The sequence below is a fragment of the Scyliorhinus torazame genome, chromosome 7, assembly GCF_047496885.1.
Source record: "Scyliorhinus torazame isolate Kashiwa2021f chromosome 7, sScyTor2.1, whole genome shotgun sequence".
NCBI lineage: Eukaryota > Metazoa > Chordata > Chondrichthyes > Carcharhiniformes > Scyliorhinidae > Scyliorhinus > Scyliorhinus torazame.
In genome coordinates this window covers 211,633,527-211,652,850 of record NC_092713.1, presented here as the reverse complement: position 1 = coordinate 211,652,850, position 19,324 = coordinate 211,633,527, and the positions used below count along the sequence as shown (strand labels likewise).

Genomic DNA, 19,324 nt, shown 5'->3' with positions numbered 1-19,324 from the left:
AGACGTTCATCTCTAAAAATCTTGTGCAATAAATTGGTGTACCATCAATGACCACGAAACAAAAATGGTTAAACTATTGGGGCTTTATTGCACAAGATATTGAGCCTCCTGCAGCTGGAACCAGAATGGGAGCAGCGCAGGAGAGCATACATTTTTATACGTCGCCTGCTGGGAGGAGCCAGCAGGCTGGAATTTACCGTGTTACCTGTAGTACAGTGGCAGTACCGTAATATGCGTAGTGTGTTACCAGTGGTGTTTACCACAAATCCCATAAAGGATCATTGATCACCCTGCTGCTGTGGTCCGTGTGGTGTTGGTAAACAGTTCTCTAGCAGGGTTTTTCAAACTGTGGGTCGCAACCTGCGGGTGGGTCATGGGCAACTGTCAGAAGGATCGTGGCATTCCCAATCACGGGAGAAGCGCCCAAAGGCCGCAACCGGCTTTTAAGAATGCTGCCAGCGACCGGCTTTTAAGTTGTGAATGCCAGCCGTGATCGGCCATTAAATGCAAACAATACAGTCTTCCCACCAGAAGCAGCGGCATAGAGCAGGTCACGCACCCGGCATGTACACTGACATCATGCGGCCTGTGTGTCCGTTCTTTTAGTGCGAAATCACCGAGGAGAGAGTCCTCCATTTTCTAGCTGCCAGCAAGCAAGCCCAGAGGATTGTAAAGAGCTGAGGATGGATTGTTTTGTTATAGGAAGAGAGGGCTTGGGAGATAAACAAGGCAAACAGGAGAAATCAGTGCTAGTGTGAGCTGTAAACAGAGCTCCAGGACCTCTGGTAAACAGCTTACTAAAAAGAAACTGAAATTGGGAACAAAGCAGTACAAAGATGATTTCTTGAAGTATGGCTTTGTTAATTGTACCGATGCAAAGCCTCTGTGTGATGTGGTACGAATAAAGTAATGGCATGATGGGAAAACTGGTCAAAATATTTGATACAACGTAAGAAATGCTGCCGTAACCATTTCAGACCCTTGTAAGACTAATAAGGCCGACTCTGCATAACTTGAAGTATGAATAAGATCAGAGAAGGTCAAGCCATTCCAAAATACCGGACCTCGGCAACTCCTGATAAGACTAACTCGTCATAACCTAGGGCCGTAGGAATAAGACAAGATAAGGTCAGGAAGAAATAAGTCTCCTCCGACCTCTCAATGTTCCCTCCAAAGACAAGATAATGGTATGAGTGATGCGACAAAGAGCCCAATAAGGTCAGCAGGCATTGCTTCCGTTTCTACTTCCGATCGAAGTCCTAAGCTGTAGTCACGCAATCTTGATAATGAGAATGTATAAATACTGAACTGATTTTCTGTAAAAGCGCGGACTTGAGAAGGATTCAGCAAGTTTCACTAACTGCTTTCTGACCTCAAGTTTCAGCCATTAGTGCATGCAGTCGTTTTGAAAATAAAGCCTTGTTATTTTGTCTCAATGAGCGTTGTTGAATCTTTCTACTACAGAAGCAGGAAAATATTGACTACAACATCTGTATGTTATATGCAGGGAAGTACTGTCAAATTTGGAGGCTAACTATGTCTTACCTGCAGACATCTTTTCAATTCTAAATTAAATGAACCTCAAATTACAAAGGAAAGATGATGATTGCGTTTGGCATTGTGAAGAAGTAATGCTTTCTAAAAGCCATTTAAGGTTTGGCAAGTGTGAGTACAAAGCCAAAACTACCACATGCTCTCCACACTGCTACGACACATCGAAGAAAATAGTGTTAGTAATGGAACTGTCACGAGACTGGCAAGCCTTATTCAGTCGCATCTGGCTGCGCTGATTAACAATTTTCGTCACAACTTTCCAGAGGAGAAGTTTCAACTTTTGAAGAAGAGATGGGTGAAAAATCCTTTTGAGTTTGAGACCCAAGAGTCAATTATTTAAAATATATATTTTTTTATTTAGAAAAAAAATCAATATAACATCATAACACCTAATACACAACAAATACTATTACAGACTCAACCTCACCCCCACCCCTCGTCCCAAAAGGGAAAAGCAACCGAATCAAAACCAGAAACAAATCTAGGAAGCACCTCCTCTAACATCTGGCAGTGACCGACTCCCTAAAAAAGGAAATAAAAGACTGCCATTTCGAGGAGAACCCTTCTGCCAACTCCCCCATGGTATACTTGACCTTTTCTAAGTGCACAAACTCCATAAGGTCACTCAACCAGGATAAAGCACTGGACAGAACAGGAGGCCTCCACCCAAACAAAACTTCGTCGCCGTCTGCAGCTTCAGCGTACCTGAGCCAAAGATAGCCACCAACAGGCAAGGCGCTGACTCAATCCCAAGAATCCAGACATGGTGCTGAAGAAAGAGACCCATAAGCTCATAAATTTAAGACATGACCGGAACATATGCATATGATTCGCCGGACCCAGTGAACAAGGCTCGCACCTATCCTCTACCTCTGGCAAAAATCCACTCATCAGTGCCCTGGTCTGATGTGCCCTATGCACCACCTTGAAGTGAATCAAGTTGAGTCTAGCACATGAGAAGGTGGAGTTGACCCTGTGAAGAGCCTCATTCCACACCCCTCATCAAAAACCCAGCTCCCTCCCCCACTTCCTTTTTACCTCATCCAATGAAGCTTGCTCGATCAACACAAACTGACTATAAATATCCAATATCTTCCTCTCCCCTAGCTCAACTGCTGAAAGGACCCTATCCATCAAAGAGGGTGAGGGTGACAAGGGGAAGGAAAGAATCTCCTTCCATACAAAGGTACACACCTCTCCGGTGACGGGGATGTGCTGAGTGGATGCACGAAAGGTGGCTCTCCTCCTGGAGGCTTGAAATTAGGCATTTTTAGCTCAAAAATAGACCGCTAAACCTGGGAGAGAAAAACCTCTACCCTCCTCCAACACCACCACAATGAAGGAGCATGCCAGGCAACAACCCAAGGAGCCGAAAAGATGGCACAGCCAGTAAAAGTCTGGAGAGGAAGATTGAGTCAAAGGTGTACACGTGGGGTGACGAGAATCCAGCCACATCTGTGTTAGACGTTTAGCTGCTGTTGTATAAAGAGTCAAAGGGACTGCTCCTTTTTACAAACATCTTTTTTTCACTTTAACAGACTCTGCACAAAACTCTATCTTCACATCACCTGACACAAAGGCCACCTGAAGCCTCTTCACATAGCAGTGTCAATTATTGGATACTTAAGATAAATGAGACTACTAATTGGAATGTCTCTTAACCCATTACTTAAGTCTCCCCTTCCTTGGAGAAAAAAAATAATGAGGTGAAAACAAAATTACAAGAAACTCAAAAACACAAACCCAATTTCCCCCCTTCTCTTTTTTTTCTTTTTTTTGAACAGTCACAGAAACAGGCGCCCTTCATTAACAATATCCAAAAGTTTCTGTGAACTAGCCCCTCTTTTTGTAAAACAGTCTGACAATTGATAGCTACTGTCGATCCATTCAATTTTTGCTATCTCCCCTCTGTCCAACATCTGCTTCAAACTTGCAATGTCTATCCTGAACCTTTTTTTATTGATACTTTTTGCAAAATGCACATTTTCCCACAGGGAATTATTGATATTCAATAGGTATATTACCCAAATCCCCTAATCTCAAAATTTCTGTCAATATCTGAGATATATAAAAGGCCTTGTCCATCGCCTCTACAAGGCTTAATGTCTCAGCAGCCAAAGTGCTTTTGACCACTCTCCTTATTTTCTTTGTTTCCCACACAAGAGGGCAACATTTACCATTGTTCCCCAAAAGGAAAATTATAAAACCCCTTGCGCTTGAAACCCCATCAAATAAATTTACATAGGACGCATCACTATAAACGATGAGTATCAAGTGCCCAAGGTCACCCAAAACCAGGAACCTCAAAACACACTCCTGCGTTTTTAATTCGACCAACGCTTTATTTGCTTTTATTATGTCTTCCACTTTGGGATCATTCATTTTTGTACTAAACTTTTAAGACGTCAAAACTCACGTCCGGTCTAGTCTGTCCGCCTAACCAATTCAGTTGGTTAATGACGACACAGTGGATGCTAAGGGGAAAGTTCTATCACTAAGAGAATTAGTCACGCCGCCAAAACCTCCGCATTCTGGGTCTACTGGAGGGTACTTGAGGGCAGTAATCCTACGGAGTACGTGGCACAGATGCTGGGCAAGCTGGTTGGAGGGGGAAGCTTCCCCAAGTCCCCAGAAGTAGACAGAGCCTACAGGTCACTCTGGCCAAAGTCCAAGGCCGGGGGGCAGCCGCGAGCCATCATAACGAAACTGCACTGGTAACAAGACCGGCAAAATATCCTGAACTGGGCAAGACACACACAGTGCTGTAAATGGGAGGGACACTCAATCCGTGAGTACCAGGACATTAGGGCAGATCTGGCCAAACACAGGCGTTACAAGAACAATGTGCAGTTATGATGCTGTACTCCACCAAACACTGAGTGACTTTCCAGGGTAGAGAGTACTACTTCACCGCACTGGCAGAAGCAGATGAATTAATGCACAAGCACAGGCTGGAAAGGCAACAACAGCAACAATGAACCAGACTTCTAATCTCATCGGTCAAAAAAAAGATGAGACTATTTGTGCGGGACTGATCTGCCTCGTCTTCGATCTGACAATGAGGCGCAGAAAGGAGGGGGTGAGAACAGCAAGACACAGAAGGGGGTAAGGAGGGGAGAGGAGGGAAGAGAAACACAATGGTCGGGGCAAGTTGTGGATCAATCCTGGGAGGGGGGGTACCGTATTAGAGGGCGAGCTAGCAGAGGGAAGTATGAGTGAGGGGAGGTCCACAGGACAACTCCTAATGGGGAGAGAGTGCCTGGCAGCCAGGGTGGGGAGGAAAGCCCACAGAGGTATGGCGGGGGGGAAGGTGGGGGCGAAGACAGGCCCAGGGGGATAGTCGAGAGGTAGGAGGGGAGAGGTAGAAGGCTGGCAAGACAGATCATACACAGCGGCAACGGGAACAAGGGCACCAAAAACAGACTTTTTGGAGTGCCACCAAACAAAGGGAAACCACGGAGTGCAGGGCACACCCACATGGCGTACACAATGATGGCAGCCATTTTGGTTGGCCCCTGGACAAAGGCAAACTCTGGATCGCAGTGGCACAGTCACATGCTGAGTATGGTGACCACGGCCATCTTGGATGGCCCCCAAACAAAAGGATGCCCCGCAGTGCAGGGGCGCACCAACAAGGTAAGTATGGTTGACCCTGCAGGAGGAGAGGAACAGAAACCACTCATCAGAATAGTCAATTGGAACGTCAGGGGACTTAACGATCCAGTGTAAAGATCCAGAGTCTTCACCCATCATAAAAGTCTTCTTCCAGGAGACCCACCTGAGGGAGAAGGTCCGACTACGGTTAAGAAAGAGCTGGATGGGACAGACTTACCATTCGTGCTACGGGCCAAGGGCTAGGGGCTGGCCATAGTGCTCAATAAGAGGATAGCATTTACTGCGACAAAGACTGTTACGGACCAAGAGAATAGTACATCATGGCTAGTGATGTCCTGGAAGAGGCCTCGGTAGTCCTTGTATACTGGGATGATGCGGAATTCATGAAGAACACCATGGCAGAATCCTCGACATAGGCACTCACCGACTCATCATGGGGGGGGGGGGGGCGACTTTAATTGCGCACAAGACCAAGGGGCTGACAGATCAAACCCCAAGTCAGGGAGAAAAATCAAAGATGGCAAAGGAATTGAATGTTTTCATGGAACAGATGGGGGCAGTGGACCCATGAACACATCCAGGGATAAGGAGTTCTTCTTCTCCCAGGAATGCAGGGTAGATACTAGGATCGGCTTTTTTGTGGTGGGTAAAGTGGTGCTTCCAGGGGTATTAGGAGATAAGTACTCCACAATCGTAATCCCGAACCACGCTCCACACTATGTGGATTTGAGCCCCCCCCCATGGAGGCGGGACATGGCGCTCCAAGAGAATGGTGCATCATGGTTAGTGATGTCCTGGTTGGAGATGGGCCGGGCACAACGCCCCCCCATGGAGGCTGGATATGGCGCTCCTGGCCAATAAGGCTTTCTGCGAATGGATATCACAGGCCACAGACGGGTACGCTAGCAACAACCAGAATGGGGAGGTCTCACCCTCCACATTCTGGGAGGCGCTGAAGGCGATGATAAGGGGGGAAATTATTGCGTATAAGGCGTACAAAGATAGGACGGAGAGGGAGGCCAGACAACAGCTGGTCGACTCCATACTGGAGGCAGTACTCCTCGACCCCGACCGTGGAACTACTGACAGAACGATAACAGCTACTGATGGACTTAGACCTGCTCTACACTGGGAAAGCAGTGCACCAGCTCCGCCAGACACGGGGACCTTTTACGAACATGGAGACAAAGCCAGCTGGCTCACCAGCTGAGAAAGCAGGCAGCCACGAGGGGGATAGCCCTAATCAGCGAGAATCAACATGTGGTCAATGAGGTAAGGATAATTTTGTCTGACATGAACAACCCACTTGAGACAGGTCATCTGGGTGAAGTGGGAGTGGATCCTCACCTCTGCGGTGCAAGCGAAGCTTGCTGACTGCTCTCTTCTTGAACAACCCTGCAATTTCTAGGGCATGTTCCTCATAGGGGGTGAGGACTCTGATCTCTGGTACTCTGTCCCCAGCTTGGCCCTTTCCTGCTTATTGTGGGTTATCTTCTCCTGCGGGGACAAAGAGTTGGCTTTGTGAGCTGCACGCTTGATGGATCGGGGGTTCTATATCAGGTGGAATATGATAGGGACGGTAGCAGTAGGCTAGTCACCACGTCAGAAAGGGTTAACGAGGCCTTTGCAACCTTTTACCGGGGGCTGCACACTTCAGAGACCCCCAGGGGTACTCAGGGATGAAGCAGTTCTTTGACAGACTGGACATGTCAGTTGTGGGGGAGAAAAGTGATGGGGCCTGGGAGCACCACTCGAACTGGGAGAGGTCATGGAGAGTATCAACTCCATGCAGGCGCAGAAGATGCCAGGGCCAGATGGATTCCCGGCGGACTTCTACAAAACATTTGCACCAACATTGGCCCCACACCTGCAAGAGTTGTTCACACACTCGCTAGTAAGGGGTTCCCTGTCACCAACAGTGGCACAAGCATCAATATCGCTGATATCGAAAAAGGACAAAGACCCAAATGAGTGTGGGTCCAACAGGCAGCCAACATCGAATATCAGGCGCCTGCTGAATGTGATAATGACCCCGTCTGGAGAGGAAACACCAGAGATGATCAACTCCCTAGATTCATAAAAGGCCTCCGACAGGGTTGAGTAGAAGCACCTCATAGAGACACTGGAAAGGTTTGGGTTTGGACCAGGGTTCACCTCCTGGGTGAAACTACTATACAGTGCTCCCATGGCGAGCATACGGACAAACTTACAGCTGAGCTGCACTGAGGCACGAGACAGGGATACCCACTATCCCCACTGCTTTTTGCTCTGGCAATCAAGCCACTGGCAATCGTCCTCAGAACAGCGAAGGGGTGGAGAGAAATACAAAGGGGGAGACAGAGAGCATAGATTCTTACTGTACGCGGCTGACCTGCTCCTCTACATCTCAAATCCCCAGACTAACATGGAAGGGATAATGAAATTCCGAAAAGGAGCCTTCTCGAGTTATAAGCTTACCTGAGCAAGAGCAAGATCTTCCCTGTGACCCACAGGGGGGAGGGACAGAAGTGGGGGGATCGCCGTTCAAGCAAGCCCAGTTCTAATTCCGCTACCTGGAAATCTAAATAGCCCACTACTGAACAAGGGTCCACAAGTGGAACCTGACGAGTCTGGTAGTCAAAAGGGACCTGCAGAGGTAGAGTCAGCTCCCACTCTCCCTGGATGGGAGAATGCTGACGATCAAAATGAACGTACTGCCCAGGATCATCATTCTGTTTAGCTCCTTCCCGATCGACATCCCCAAGGCCTTTTTCAACACAGTCGACAAACTAATCATGACGTTTGCGTTGGGGGGGGGGGGGGGAGGATGTAGGGGAGAACCAGAGGATCCAAAGGAAAGTCCTACAAAGGAAAAGAAGCATGGGGAGTGTTATAACCTGCCTGCTTACCACTGACTGGGACTAATGGCAATCCCACAATCCTCTGGGAGTATGAGCTTCCCCAATGAGAGGGGGGGGAGAAATCATTAGCAGATTCCCTGCATAAATAAAGCTGGCCAGTTTGGAACCGGCTAGAGGAGAGTCAGCAGCAAGGGAAGTTGCTGCTGCTGCTGTTGTGTATGTATGTTATTGTAAATAAATGTTATTTCTTTCTATCCTTCAACTCGTGCTGGATTCTTCGTGGCCCTCACAAAAGGAAGCCTGGCCCTCCCAAACCTACAGTTCTACCACTGGGTGGCCACTGTAGAAAGAGTGAGTGGATGGGTAAAGGAACCAGGAGCAGAGTGGGCGAAGATGGAGGAGAGTTCCTGCATAGGGACGTCACTCTGAGACCTAGTCACAGCCAGTCTCCCGCCCTCCCCAACCCTCGGCCAAACATTCGAGGAGTCCAGTGGTAGTAGCCACGCTCCAGGCATGGTACCAAATGAGGTAGCACTTCGACCTTACCAAAATGTCCACCATGGCCCCAACCTGCAACAACCACAGGTTCACCCCCACAATAATGGACGCCACCCTCAAAAGGTGGAGGCAGGACGAGGGGACTTTGTTCGGGACATGTGCAGGGACGATAGAGTAGTGGCCCTGGAGGAACTCAGTTACCAAGAGGAAACAACCTAAGATACATTCAGGTCAAAAACTTCCTCTATAAGCAAACAACACCCCCCCCAAATACAAGGACACTCATCACTCATTAGTGGAAGAACTGCTGGACGCGGGCGACCTCGGGAAAGGAATCTGGGCGGGGGGTGGGGGGGGGGGGGGGGGGGGGGGGGGGCACGGGACAAAGAAGAAAAGGAAAGGGGAGGAAATGGGGGGAGGGGTGAAGGCAAGCAGAGAAAACGAGAGGGACAAGGGACAAAGCCGCAGGGACTGATCCAAAGGCAATCTGAAGCCCAAACTAACCTGTAAATAGATACCTGTAAGTACGGCTCTGGCCATACTGGGGATTGTAGCAGATGGATGCTGACTGAAGGGGGAACATGGCCACAGCCAGAGGGAAGACAACTGCCTGTAAATATATGTGCTGATTCCGGCTTGTCTTTTATCTTCCTTTTTGGTGCAGTTTTGTAATATATAACTTATGGGGCTGGAATCTCCCAAATGGGACTATGTCCCCATGCCGGTGTAAAAACGCTTGTGTTTTACTCTGGAGATTCCTGGAAAAAAATACAGCTAATTCAACGTCCCGCAGGGGGCTATCAGAGACCCGGAGTGATTCACGCAGCATTGGTTGTAGATACAGCATGATCCGTGGCAGATTCGGACCACAGAGACAGACATGCAAATTAGACGCCCCCCCCACCACCCCCCCCCCACCCCGATCGGCCGCCTATAAGGCACACCCCAGTGTCCGATCTCCCCCGCTCCCCCCCCATCCGGGCTGAGACCACAGCATCCCGACCGTCAATACCATGTTAGTTCCACGCCGTCGGGAACTCGGCCAGTCGGGAGCGGAGGATCGCTGGACTGGCCTCTGTCAATGGGTCCTCAGCCGCGTGGAGTACTTCACCATCACGCCGATTCTCGTGTCCCGCAGAATCGCCGGACCCCCGCCGGGTCCCGCTTTTGGCTTGAAATTGGATTGTCTGCCCCTGCGCCGAACGCAATTTCGGCGCAGGGCTGCAGAGAATCCAGCCCATGAATTGTGAAATATGGGCTGGATTCTCCCAAAATGGGACTGTGTCCCCACACCAGCGTAAAAACGCTGGCATTTCACTCTGGAGTTTCCTACAAAAAAGGTCAGCCAATTCACTCCCTTGCAGGGGGCTAGCAGTGACCCAGAGTGATTCACGCAGCTTTAGCTGCGGATATGGGCCCCCGCACGGCAGCGGCTCCAGCGGCCACGCTGAGCGCCATGGCGGACTCGGACCGCGGAGGCAGATGAAGCATTAAGCCCCCCCCCCCCAATCGGCCGCGTGCCCGAAGATCCGACCGTCCCGATCTGTTCCCCGGACACCCATAAGTCCCCACCTGGTGTCCGATGCCCCCCGCCCCCCACCAGGATAGCTGCAAATTGAGTTTGCAGCCGCCACACGAGCTTCCCGAACGGCGATAGGTTGTGAGAACCACGGCGTTAGGAACTCAGCCACGCAGAGTACCCTGCGAACACGCCAATTCTGGGGTCCTGGAGAATAGCCGGACCGGCAGCGGGCCCAATTTTGGCTTGAAATTGGATTCTCTGCCCCCCGCGCCAAACGCGATTTCGGCGGGGGGCTGCCGAGAATCCAGCCCAAGATGTGAAAACCCAATAAAAACACATCTTAAAAAATAAGTTACACACCCGATAATACCTAAACAAATTAGTTCTCGGAAGCTGGAATTTACTCAACCACTTCTCAAAACCAGCGAACTTCCCTTTCTATAAATATGTCACCAAACCGTTCCAACCTCCCCGCTCCACCAAATATAGCTTTCCTCACTGTCTCATAATCTCCAGCCCTTTCCTCTGATAAGGACAAATACACTTCATAAGCCCTACCCATAAGTTTAGCCTGTAAGAGAAGGGTCAAACAATCTTGTGGCAATCTCAACTGTTCAGCTATTTTCTCAAAAGCACAAAAGAATGTTTTGCTATCTCTCTCATTGAATTTCGGTGGAGCTTGTACATATTGGAACATCTCCCCATTAGGTTTCCTTCTCGAACCACCTTCCTCCGCCGTCTGCTCTAACCTTTCAGTTGCTGCTGCCTGTGTGCAAAGTTGGACATCTCTCTCTTTCCTCCCTGCAACTTTTTCCATTTCCTGTTTAAACTCCCTCGCTTCTCGTTCTCGTTGAAACGCTCTCTCCCTCTCTTTTTGCTGCATCTCTAACTTCTTAATTTCTATGTCTCTTTGTAATTTGGGATCCCGCTAACCCCTCTCGTATATTTAAATCTGTTGCTAGGCTTTCAATCTTTTCAACCTCAGTTCCTGTCGATAAAGCTATTTCCAATTTATCTGCCAATTCCATTAATTTGGTTTTAAACACACTTTCCAAACTTGCTACGGTTACATTGTCTACTCCCAGGTAAGATCGAGCTGGATCAAGAGCCATTTTCTGTAGCCTTCTTACTTATTATAACAAGTTCTTACTTGTTTCTCATTCTCCTTGCATTCAAAAGTCACAAATACCCTACACCCAAGGAATGAAACCTTTTTATGATCCCAGACAAGAGCTCCCAATCTTTTGTCACTAAACACGCTGATGTTATCTGTGAGGGTATCCCAACTTGGAACACCAGTTTGTGGGGGTGTATTCTTTTGTTTTGTTTTGATGCGGGGAAACAAGTGAAACCCCAGTGAGAATAAATAGCCCATCGTCATGTAACAATTATTAAAGACTATTTATAGAAGTAAAGACAAATACACACAAACAGAACTACTCTACTCTCATGCAATTAGAATTACTAACCTACCGTTTAAATGAAACATATCCCTTGTTACAGGGGTGGCACAGTGATTAACACTGTTGCCTCACATCACTCGGGAGCCAGGTTCGATTCCGACCTCGGGTGACTGTCTGCGTGGAGTTTGCACATTCTCCCCGTGTCTGCGTGGGTTTCCTCCGGGTGCTCCGGTTTCCTCCCACAGTCCAAAGATGTGCAGGTTATGTGGATTGGCTATGCTAAATTGCCCCTACATGGGGTTGCGGGGATAGGGTGGGAGATTGGGGCTAAGTAGGGTGCTCTTTCAGAGGGTCGGTGCAGACTTGATGGGCAAATTGGCCTTCTTCTACACAGTAGGGATTCTATAATTCTAAGTTATTCTATGATCTACGATACCTGAACTCTGTAAGACTTTCCCTGTTCCCCCTGCAACTTTCTGATGCACTATCAATTACTACAAGATGAGAGTAGAGAATAATCAAGGCTTTATTAAGCAGAGATGTGTGGCCTCCTGCAGCTGCTACCAGAATGGGAGCAGCTCTGGTGCGCACACACGTTTATACACCGCCTACTGGACGGAGCCAGCAGGCAGGGATTTACCTCCGTACCTCTAGTACAGGAGCCTTACCGTACTACATCTAATATACAATTAGTGGTGACTACCACATTCACACCCTGTTAAAAAAAAGAGTCCAGCGGGGGTGGCGGAAACATTCACAGTTCAGGCAAAATCTACAGGTTCAGTCGGTCGGGTGCCTTGATCATCCGCTGTGATCGCCTCGATCCCGGTGGTGATGCGGGTGCCGACTTGGTCGCCTGTGACTCCGGGACGTTTTGTCCTTGACTTCACCCCTGAGTGGAACCAGTGGGAGGACGGATCGTCCTGGCGCGGGGGCTGTGGTGAGGTGTGCTGGGGGAGGGGGAGTGGCGCTTGGGCAATCGGAGGAGGAGATTTCGGGTGGTGGGCCGTGGGTGGGGGTCCAGCTGGTGCCAGGTCCCGGAGGGAGTCTGTGTCCTGCTGCCCGTCGGGGTGCGTCACAGAGGCGTACTGCGGGTTCACGTGCAGTAGTTGTACTCTTTCGACCAACGGGTCCGCTTTGTGGGTCCGCACGTATTTGCGGAGGAGGACGGGTCCAAGAGCTTCCAGCCATGTTGGGAGCGAAACCCCGGGTAGACTTCCTGGGGAAGGCAAGGAGACGTTCATGGGAGGTTTCGTTACTTGCAGTGCAGAGGAGTGATCGGATGGAGTGAAGCGTGTCGGGGAGGACATCCTGCCAGCGGGAGTCCGGGAGATTTTTAGACCATAGAGCCAGCAGGATGGCCTTCCAGACTGTCCCATTCTCCCTCTCCACCTGCCCATTTCCCCGGGGGTTGTAGCTGGTCATCCTGCTCGAGGCAATGCCCTTGCGGAGCAGGAACTGACGCAGTTCATCGCTCAGAAACTAGGATCGCCGGTCGCTGTGGACGTAAGCAGGGAACCGAACAAGGCGCAGATGCTGTTGAGTGCTTTAATGACCGTGGCAGAAGTCATATCAGGGCATGGGATGTCAAATAGAAATCAGGAGTACTCATCGACCACGTTCAGGAAGTACGTATTTCGGTCGGTGAAGGGGAGAGGCCCTTTGAAGTCCATGCTGAGGCGTTCAAAGGGGCGGGAGGCCTTCACCAGGTGCGCTCGGTCTGGCCGGTAGGAGTGCGGTTTGCACTCCGCGCAGACCTGGCAGTCTCTGTTGACAGCCTTGACGTCCGCAATGGAGTAGGGCAGGTTGCGGGCCTTTATGAAGTGAAAGAACCGGATGACCCCCGGGTGACAGAGACTATCGTGTAGGGCCCGGAGTCGGTCCACTTGTGCGCTGGCACATGTACCTTGGGATAGGGCATCGGGGGGGTTCGTTGAGTTTACCGGGGCGATACAAAATCTCGTAATTGGAGGTGGAGAGCTTGATCCTCCACCTTAAGATTTTATCATTTTTGCTCTTGCCCCGCTGTGTGTTATTGAACATGAAGGCAACCGACCATTGGTCAGCGAGGAGAGTGAATCTCCTGCCGGCCAGATAATGCCTCCAATGCCGCACAGCTTCCACGATGGCTTGGGCCTCCTTTTTGACAGAGGAGTGCCGAATTTTGGAGGCATGGAGGGTGCGGGAAAAGAATGCCACGGGCCTGCCTGCCTGGTTGAGGGGGGCGGCCAGAGCGACGTCCGATGCATCGCTCTCAACCTGAAAAGGGGGGGACCCGTCGACCGCATGCATCGTGGCCTTAGTGATGTCTGCCTTGATGCGGTTGAAGGCCTGGTGGGCCTCAGCCGTCAGGGGGAAAACTGTGGAGTGAATGAGTGGGCGGGCCTTGTCCGCATAGTTAGGGACCCATTGGGCATAATAGGAGAAAAACCCCAGGCATCGTTTCAGGGTCTTGGGGCAGTGGGGGAGGGGGAGTTCCTTGAGGGGGCGTATGCGGTCGGGGTCAGGCCCTAGAATTCCATTTTGCACAACATAGCCAAGGATGGCTAAGCGGTTGGTGCGGAACACGCATTTCTCCTTATTATACGTGAGATTAAGGAGTTTGGCGGTGTAGAGAAATTTGAGAAGGTTAGCATCGTGGTCCTGCTGATTGTGGCCGCAGATGGTGACATTATCTAGGCACGGGAAGGTGGCCCGCAGTCCGTACCGGTCAACCATTCAGTCCATCTCACGTTGGAAGACCGAGACCCCGTTAGTGACGCCGAAAGGAACCCTAAGGAAATGATAGAGGCGGCCGTCTGCTTCGAATGCAGTGTATTGGCGGTTCGCCTTGCGGATGGGGAGCTGGTGGTAGGCAGATTACAGGTCCACTGTAGAAAAGACCCGGTACTGTGCAATCTGATTGACCATAACAGATATGCGTGGGAGGGGGTACGCATCGAGCTGTGTGTACCGATTGATGGTCTGACTGTAGTCAATGACCATCCTGTGTTTCTCCCCGGTCTTTATCACTACCACTTGGGCTCTCCAGGGGCTGTTGCTGGCCTCAATGATGCCTTCCCGCAGCAGCCGCTGGACTTCAGACCTGATGAAAGTCCTGTCCTGGGCGCTGTACCGTCTGCTCCTGGTGGCGATGGGTTTGCAAACAAGGAAGGTGGATCGACCTTAAGGGACGTGTGTCCGCATACGGTGAGGGATGGTAGGGGTCCGCCGAATTTTAAAGTTAAGTTTTGGAGATTGCATTGGAAATCCAGACCGAGTAACAGGGCAGCGCAGAGGTTGGGAAGGACGTGGAGTCGGAAGTTGCTGAACTCTATGCCCTGGATGGTGAGGGTCGCGATGCAGTACCCCTGGATTTCCACGGAATGGGATCCGGAGGCCAGGGAGATTCTCTGGGTAATGGGGTGTACCGCGAGGGAGTATCGCCTTACCATAGAGGGGTGGATGAAGCTTTCCGTGCTCCCGGAGTCAAGAAGGCAGGAAGTCTTGTGCCCATCAATTTTCACCGTGGTTGTCACGGTTGCGAGGTTGTGAGGCCGGGACTGGTCGAGGGTGATCGAGGTGAGCTGCGGCTTGTGCTGGCAGGCCCCGGGCTGGTCGGCGGTGGTGGCAGGTGATGAACGGCCAGACGAAGTTCCCGACGAGCAGGAGTGCTAAGGTGCCGTCCAAAATGGCGCCGCCCACGGGGCACACATGGCGGGCGGCGTTAAAGATGGCAGCACCCACGGGCCGCACATGGTCTGCAGGGACGAAAATGACAGCGCCCACGGGTTGCACATGGGGGGTGTAGGAACGCTGGGCCTAGAAACAGCAGCGATCGACCAGGCCTGGCACACAGCAGCAAAATGTCCCTTCTTTCCGCAGGTCTTGCAGGTTGCGCTCCGCGCCGGGCAGCGCTGCCGGGGGAGTTTGGTCTGCCCGCAGAAGTAGCATTTGGGCCCCCCGGGGTTGGCTGGCTGCTGCGCGGCGCAGGCTTGGGGTGGGCTGGGGGCGGTAGCTGGTGGGGCCCACGATGACCATGAGGGTGCCGTGCTGTCGGGAGCGTACGACTGTACGTTACGGGAGGCTACTGTTAGCGAATTCGCGAGCTGCCTGATTGCCGCAAGGGGAAGCGTACCCCCTTCCAATAGGCGCTGGCGGATGTACGCCGACCCCATGCCCGTAACAAAAGTGTCGCTGATTAAAAGTTCTGTATGCTCGACTGCCGAAACTGCCTGGCAGTCACAGTTCCTCGCCAGGTGTGCAGGGCACACTGTCTCATGGACAGGAGGTGCCTGGCATAGAGCTTGTTAACCGGCCGAACGTAATGTCCTTTCAGGAGCTCCATTGTTTCAGTGTAAGTGGGCGCATCCCGGATAAGGGGATAAATATCAGAGCTCATCCGTGAATAAAGGACCTGGAGCTTCTGTGCGTCCGAGGGTTGTTCAGCCGATGATCGGAGGTAGCTTTCTAAGCAGGCTAGCCAGTGGTCGAAGGCCGACGTGGTGTTGGCTGCTGGAGGGTGCAGCTGTAGGTGATCTGGCTTGATACGAAGTTCCAACACTGTAAAATCTAATAAATTGATGCATTATCAATTACTACAAGACGAGAGTAGAGAATAATCGAGGCTTTATTAAGCAGAGATGTGTTGTCTCCTGCAGCTGCTCCCAGTTTTTTTCCTGGTCCAGACAAGATATTTTAAAACTGCTGTTCGGAAGGTTTTTTGCACTGCCTTGGGCCTAAGACTTAGAAGCATGTTTGTTGTAAACTTGGCCTTTTGCCTTAGTGGCTGAAAACTGACCTGTCTGCTTTTGCAGACTGCTAGATGGTAACTGCCTCTCCTGGATTCTCAGGGTCTGGGAAATTACACCTTTGTTTTTAATTTATTATGCCCTTTAGATATTGTCTATTGCTGTCTCCAGGCAGATCCATGACAAGGTGTTACAGGATTTTAATTCTGTGACAGTGAAGGAAAGACAATATAGTTCGAAGTCAAGGTGGCATCCTACTTGGGGCCGTGTTCCCATATATCTGCTGCCCTTGACCTACTGGGTGATGTAGGTCCCGGGTTTGGAAGGTATTGAAAGGGCCTTGGCAAGTTGCTTCAGTTTATCTTAACGTCAGGCGTGGGGTGACAATCAAGCCTGTCTGTTTTGTTCTGGACGGTGTTGAGCTTCTTGAGTGTTGTTGGAGCTGCACTCATCCTGGCAGGCGGGGAGTATCCTGTTACATTCCTGACTTGTGTCTTGTAGATGAACAGAATTTGGGGGGACAGAATGTGAGTTACCACCTGCAGAATTCCCAGGATCTGGTTTGTTCTTGTAGCCACAGTATTTACATTGTTGGTCTGCTTCAGTTTCTGGTCAATGGCAACCCTCTTGATGTTGATGGAATGGGATTCCACAAGGGTCATATCATTACCAATCATAACCGGGCAGCACGGTAGCGTGGGCAGCACGATAGAGTAGTGGTTAGCACTGTTGCTTCACAGCACCAGGGTCCCAGGTTCGATTCCCGGCTTGGGTCACTGTCTGTGTGGAGTCTGCATGTTCTCCCTGTGTCTGCGTGGGTTTCCTCCGCGTGCTCTGGTTTCCTCCCACAAGTCCTGAATGACATGCTATTTGGTAATTTGGACATTCTGAATTTTCCCTCCGTGTACCCGAACAGGCGCCGGAATGTAGCGACTAGGGGCTTTTCACAGTAACTTCATGTAATGTAAGCCTACTTGTGACAATAAAGATTATTATTATTAAATGTCAAAGGGAGGTGATTCTCTTTTGTTGCAGATGGTCATTGCCAGGCACTTGTGTGACATGAGTGTCATTTGCCAACTTTCAACCCAATGAATGTTGTCCAGTGCATTCATTGTCAATGGACTGCTCCATTATCAGAGGAGTTAAGAATGATAGTGAACATTGTGCAGTTATCAGACAACATTCCCATTTCATTGGCATGGGATTCTCATTGTTCATTTTTTGTCCATTCATTGTGCCCCAGTGACCCAATACAAATAGATGCAGGAAAAGATCTCCCAAATAACCCAAATGAACCAATTTATGGTACAATTTCACAACAAATGTTTAATGACCTTTGAAGGACTCAGCAGAAATCAAAGACATGACTGTCAGTTACTGGGTCCTAATGCATATTGCAAAATTGGTGCACCATTAAAATTAACAAATGGTAAATCACAGGCAGATTCCCATTACAAGTATCTAGACTGAACATACACTGAGCACTATAACACTAAACTTCTCCTGTTAAAAGCTTTAAGGGGAGTTTCCCCATATCCATGATAAGTGTGCATTGCAGTGTTTATCAGTAACACTATAATATACTGGTGCTGCCTTTGGATACAGTCCGGCTGGCATATTTTTCTGGATTTGATAATGTTCTTGTTCAGACAGGTGGAGGATGGGCTTGGGTTACGGAGAGATCACGACACTCGGGTGCAGTTTCACATTCTTTGTATCAATTGCGTGGGTTAATTGCGCATGGATTTACACTGAGAAATCTCAAGCCATTCAGAACAAAGGAAGTGCTTCTGCCATAAGTGGCTCATTTTGCTGGATATTGACCTGAGGATCAGAAACAAGAATATTAATTCCTCTACTGGTTTGAGTTCACAATCTGACACAGCAGCAGAGTAAAACACCAAGTTGTGGTACCCTCAATAACGAGGCTTAGAGTGTAAACGGTAAAGAAGGCTTTAACAAGCTAAGAACTAGCCTGGTGCCGAGACGTGTGCTAACTGGGGTGGTTGAACGTAACTGGGGTTGGCGTGGGGTAATCGGACCTGCTTGACCAGGGGGTCCGTTTTATGGCTCCTCTTTTGCCTCCGGAGAAGAACATGTCCCGGAGCCATCAGCCAAGGTGGAAGCGAGACCCCGGAGGTAGACTTCCTGGGGAAGACAAACAAGCGGCTGTGAGGGGTCTCATTTGTGGTCATGCAGAGGAGCGACCTAATGGAGTGTAGGGCATCGGGCAGGACCTCCTGCCAGCGGGTAGTTGGGAGACTTCTCGACCGTAGGGCCAGTAGAACAGCCTTCCACACTGTCGCGTTCTCCCTCTCCACCTGCCCGTTTCCCCGCGGGTTATAACTGGTCATTCTGCTCGAGGTGATGCCTTTGCTGAGCAGATACTGACGCAGTTCATCGCTGATGAACGCTGTACCCCGGTCGCTGTGGATATACGCGGGGAAACCGAACAGAGTGAAGATGCTGTGCAGTGCCTTAATCACCATGGCTGAGGTCATGTCGGTGCAGGGAATGGCGAATGGGAAGCGGGAGAACTCATCGATAATGGTGAGGAAATAGGCATTACGATTGGTGGACGGGAGGGGCCCCTTGAAGTCCACGCGCAGTCACTCAAAGAGCCCTGAGGCCTTCACGAGCCGAACCTTGTCTGGCCGGTAGAAGTGCAGTTTGCACTCCGCACAGATCTGGCAGGCGCTGGTCATGGCCTTGACCTCCTTGGTTGAGTAAGGTAGGTTGCGGGACTTGATAAAGTGGACGAGCCGGGTAACCCCCGGGTGGCAGAGGTCATTGTGGATGGCTTGCAGGCGGCTGTCCTGCACGTTGGCGCATGTGCCGCGGGACAGGGCATCTGGCGGCTCGTTGAGCTCCCCTGGACGATAATTGATATCGTACGTGTAGGTGGAGAGTTCGATCCTCCACCTCAAAATGTTATTATTTTTTATTTTGCTCCGTTGCGTGTTATCGAACATATAGGCGACCGACCATTGGTCGGTGACGACGGTGAACCTCCTACCGGCTAGGTAGTGCCTCCAGTGCCGTGCAGCCTCCACAATGGCTTGTGCCTCCCTCTCGGCTGCAGAGTGTCGAACCTCAGAGGCGGTGAGGGTTCGGGAGAAGAACGCTACTGGTCTGCATGCCTGATTGAGGGTAGCAGCC

The 19,324-nt window shown here is 50.4% G+C and overlaps 1 protein-coding gene across 1 annotated transcript in view; it reads right to left on the bottom strand.

Moving 5' to 3' along the window:
• Window positions 1–17,464: 17,464 nt before the first annotated feature.
• The window catches only part of LOC140427437 (hepatitis A virus cellular receptor 1 homolog), a 66,959-nt gene continuing 65,099 nt past the window's right edge, over window positions 17,465–19,324 (bottom strand). The window contains exon 5 of the mRNA XM_072512963.1: window positions 17,465–17,989. Coding sequence (XP_072369064.1) covers window positions 17,970–17,989 — 20 coding nt within the window. The 3' untranslated portion in view covers window positions 17,465–17,969. The remainder of the gene's footprint in view (window positions 17,990–19,324) is intronic.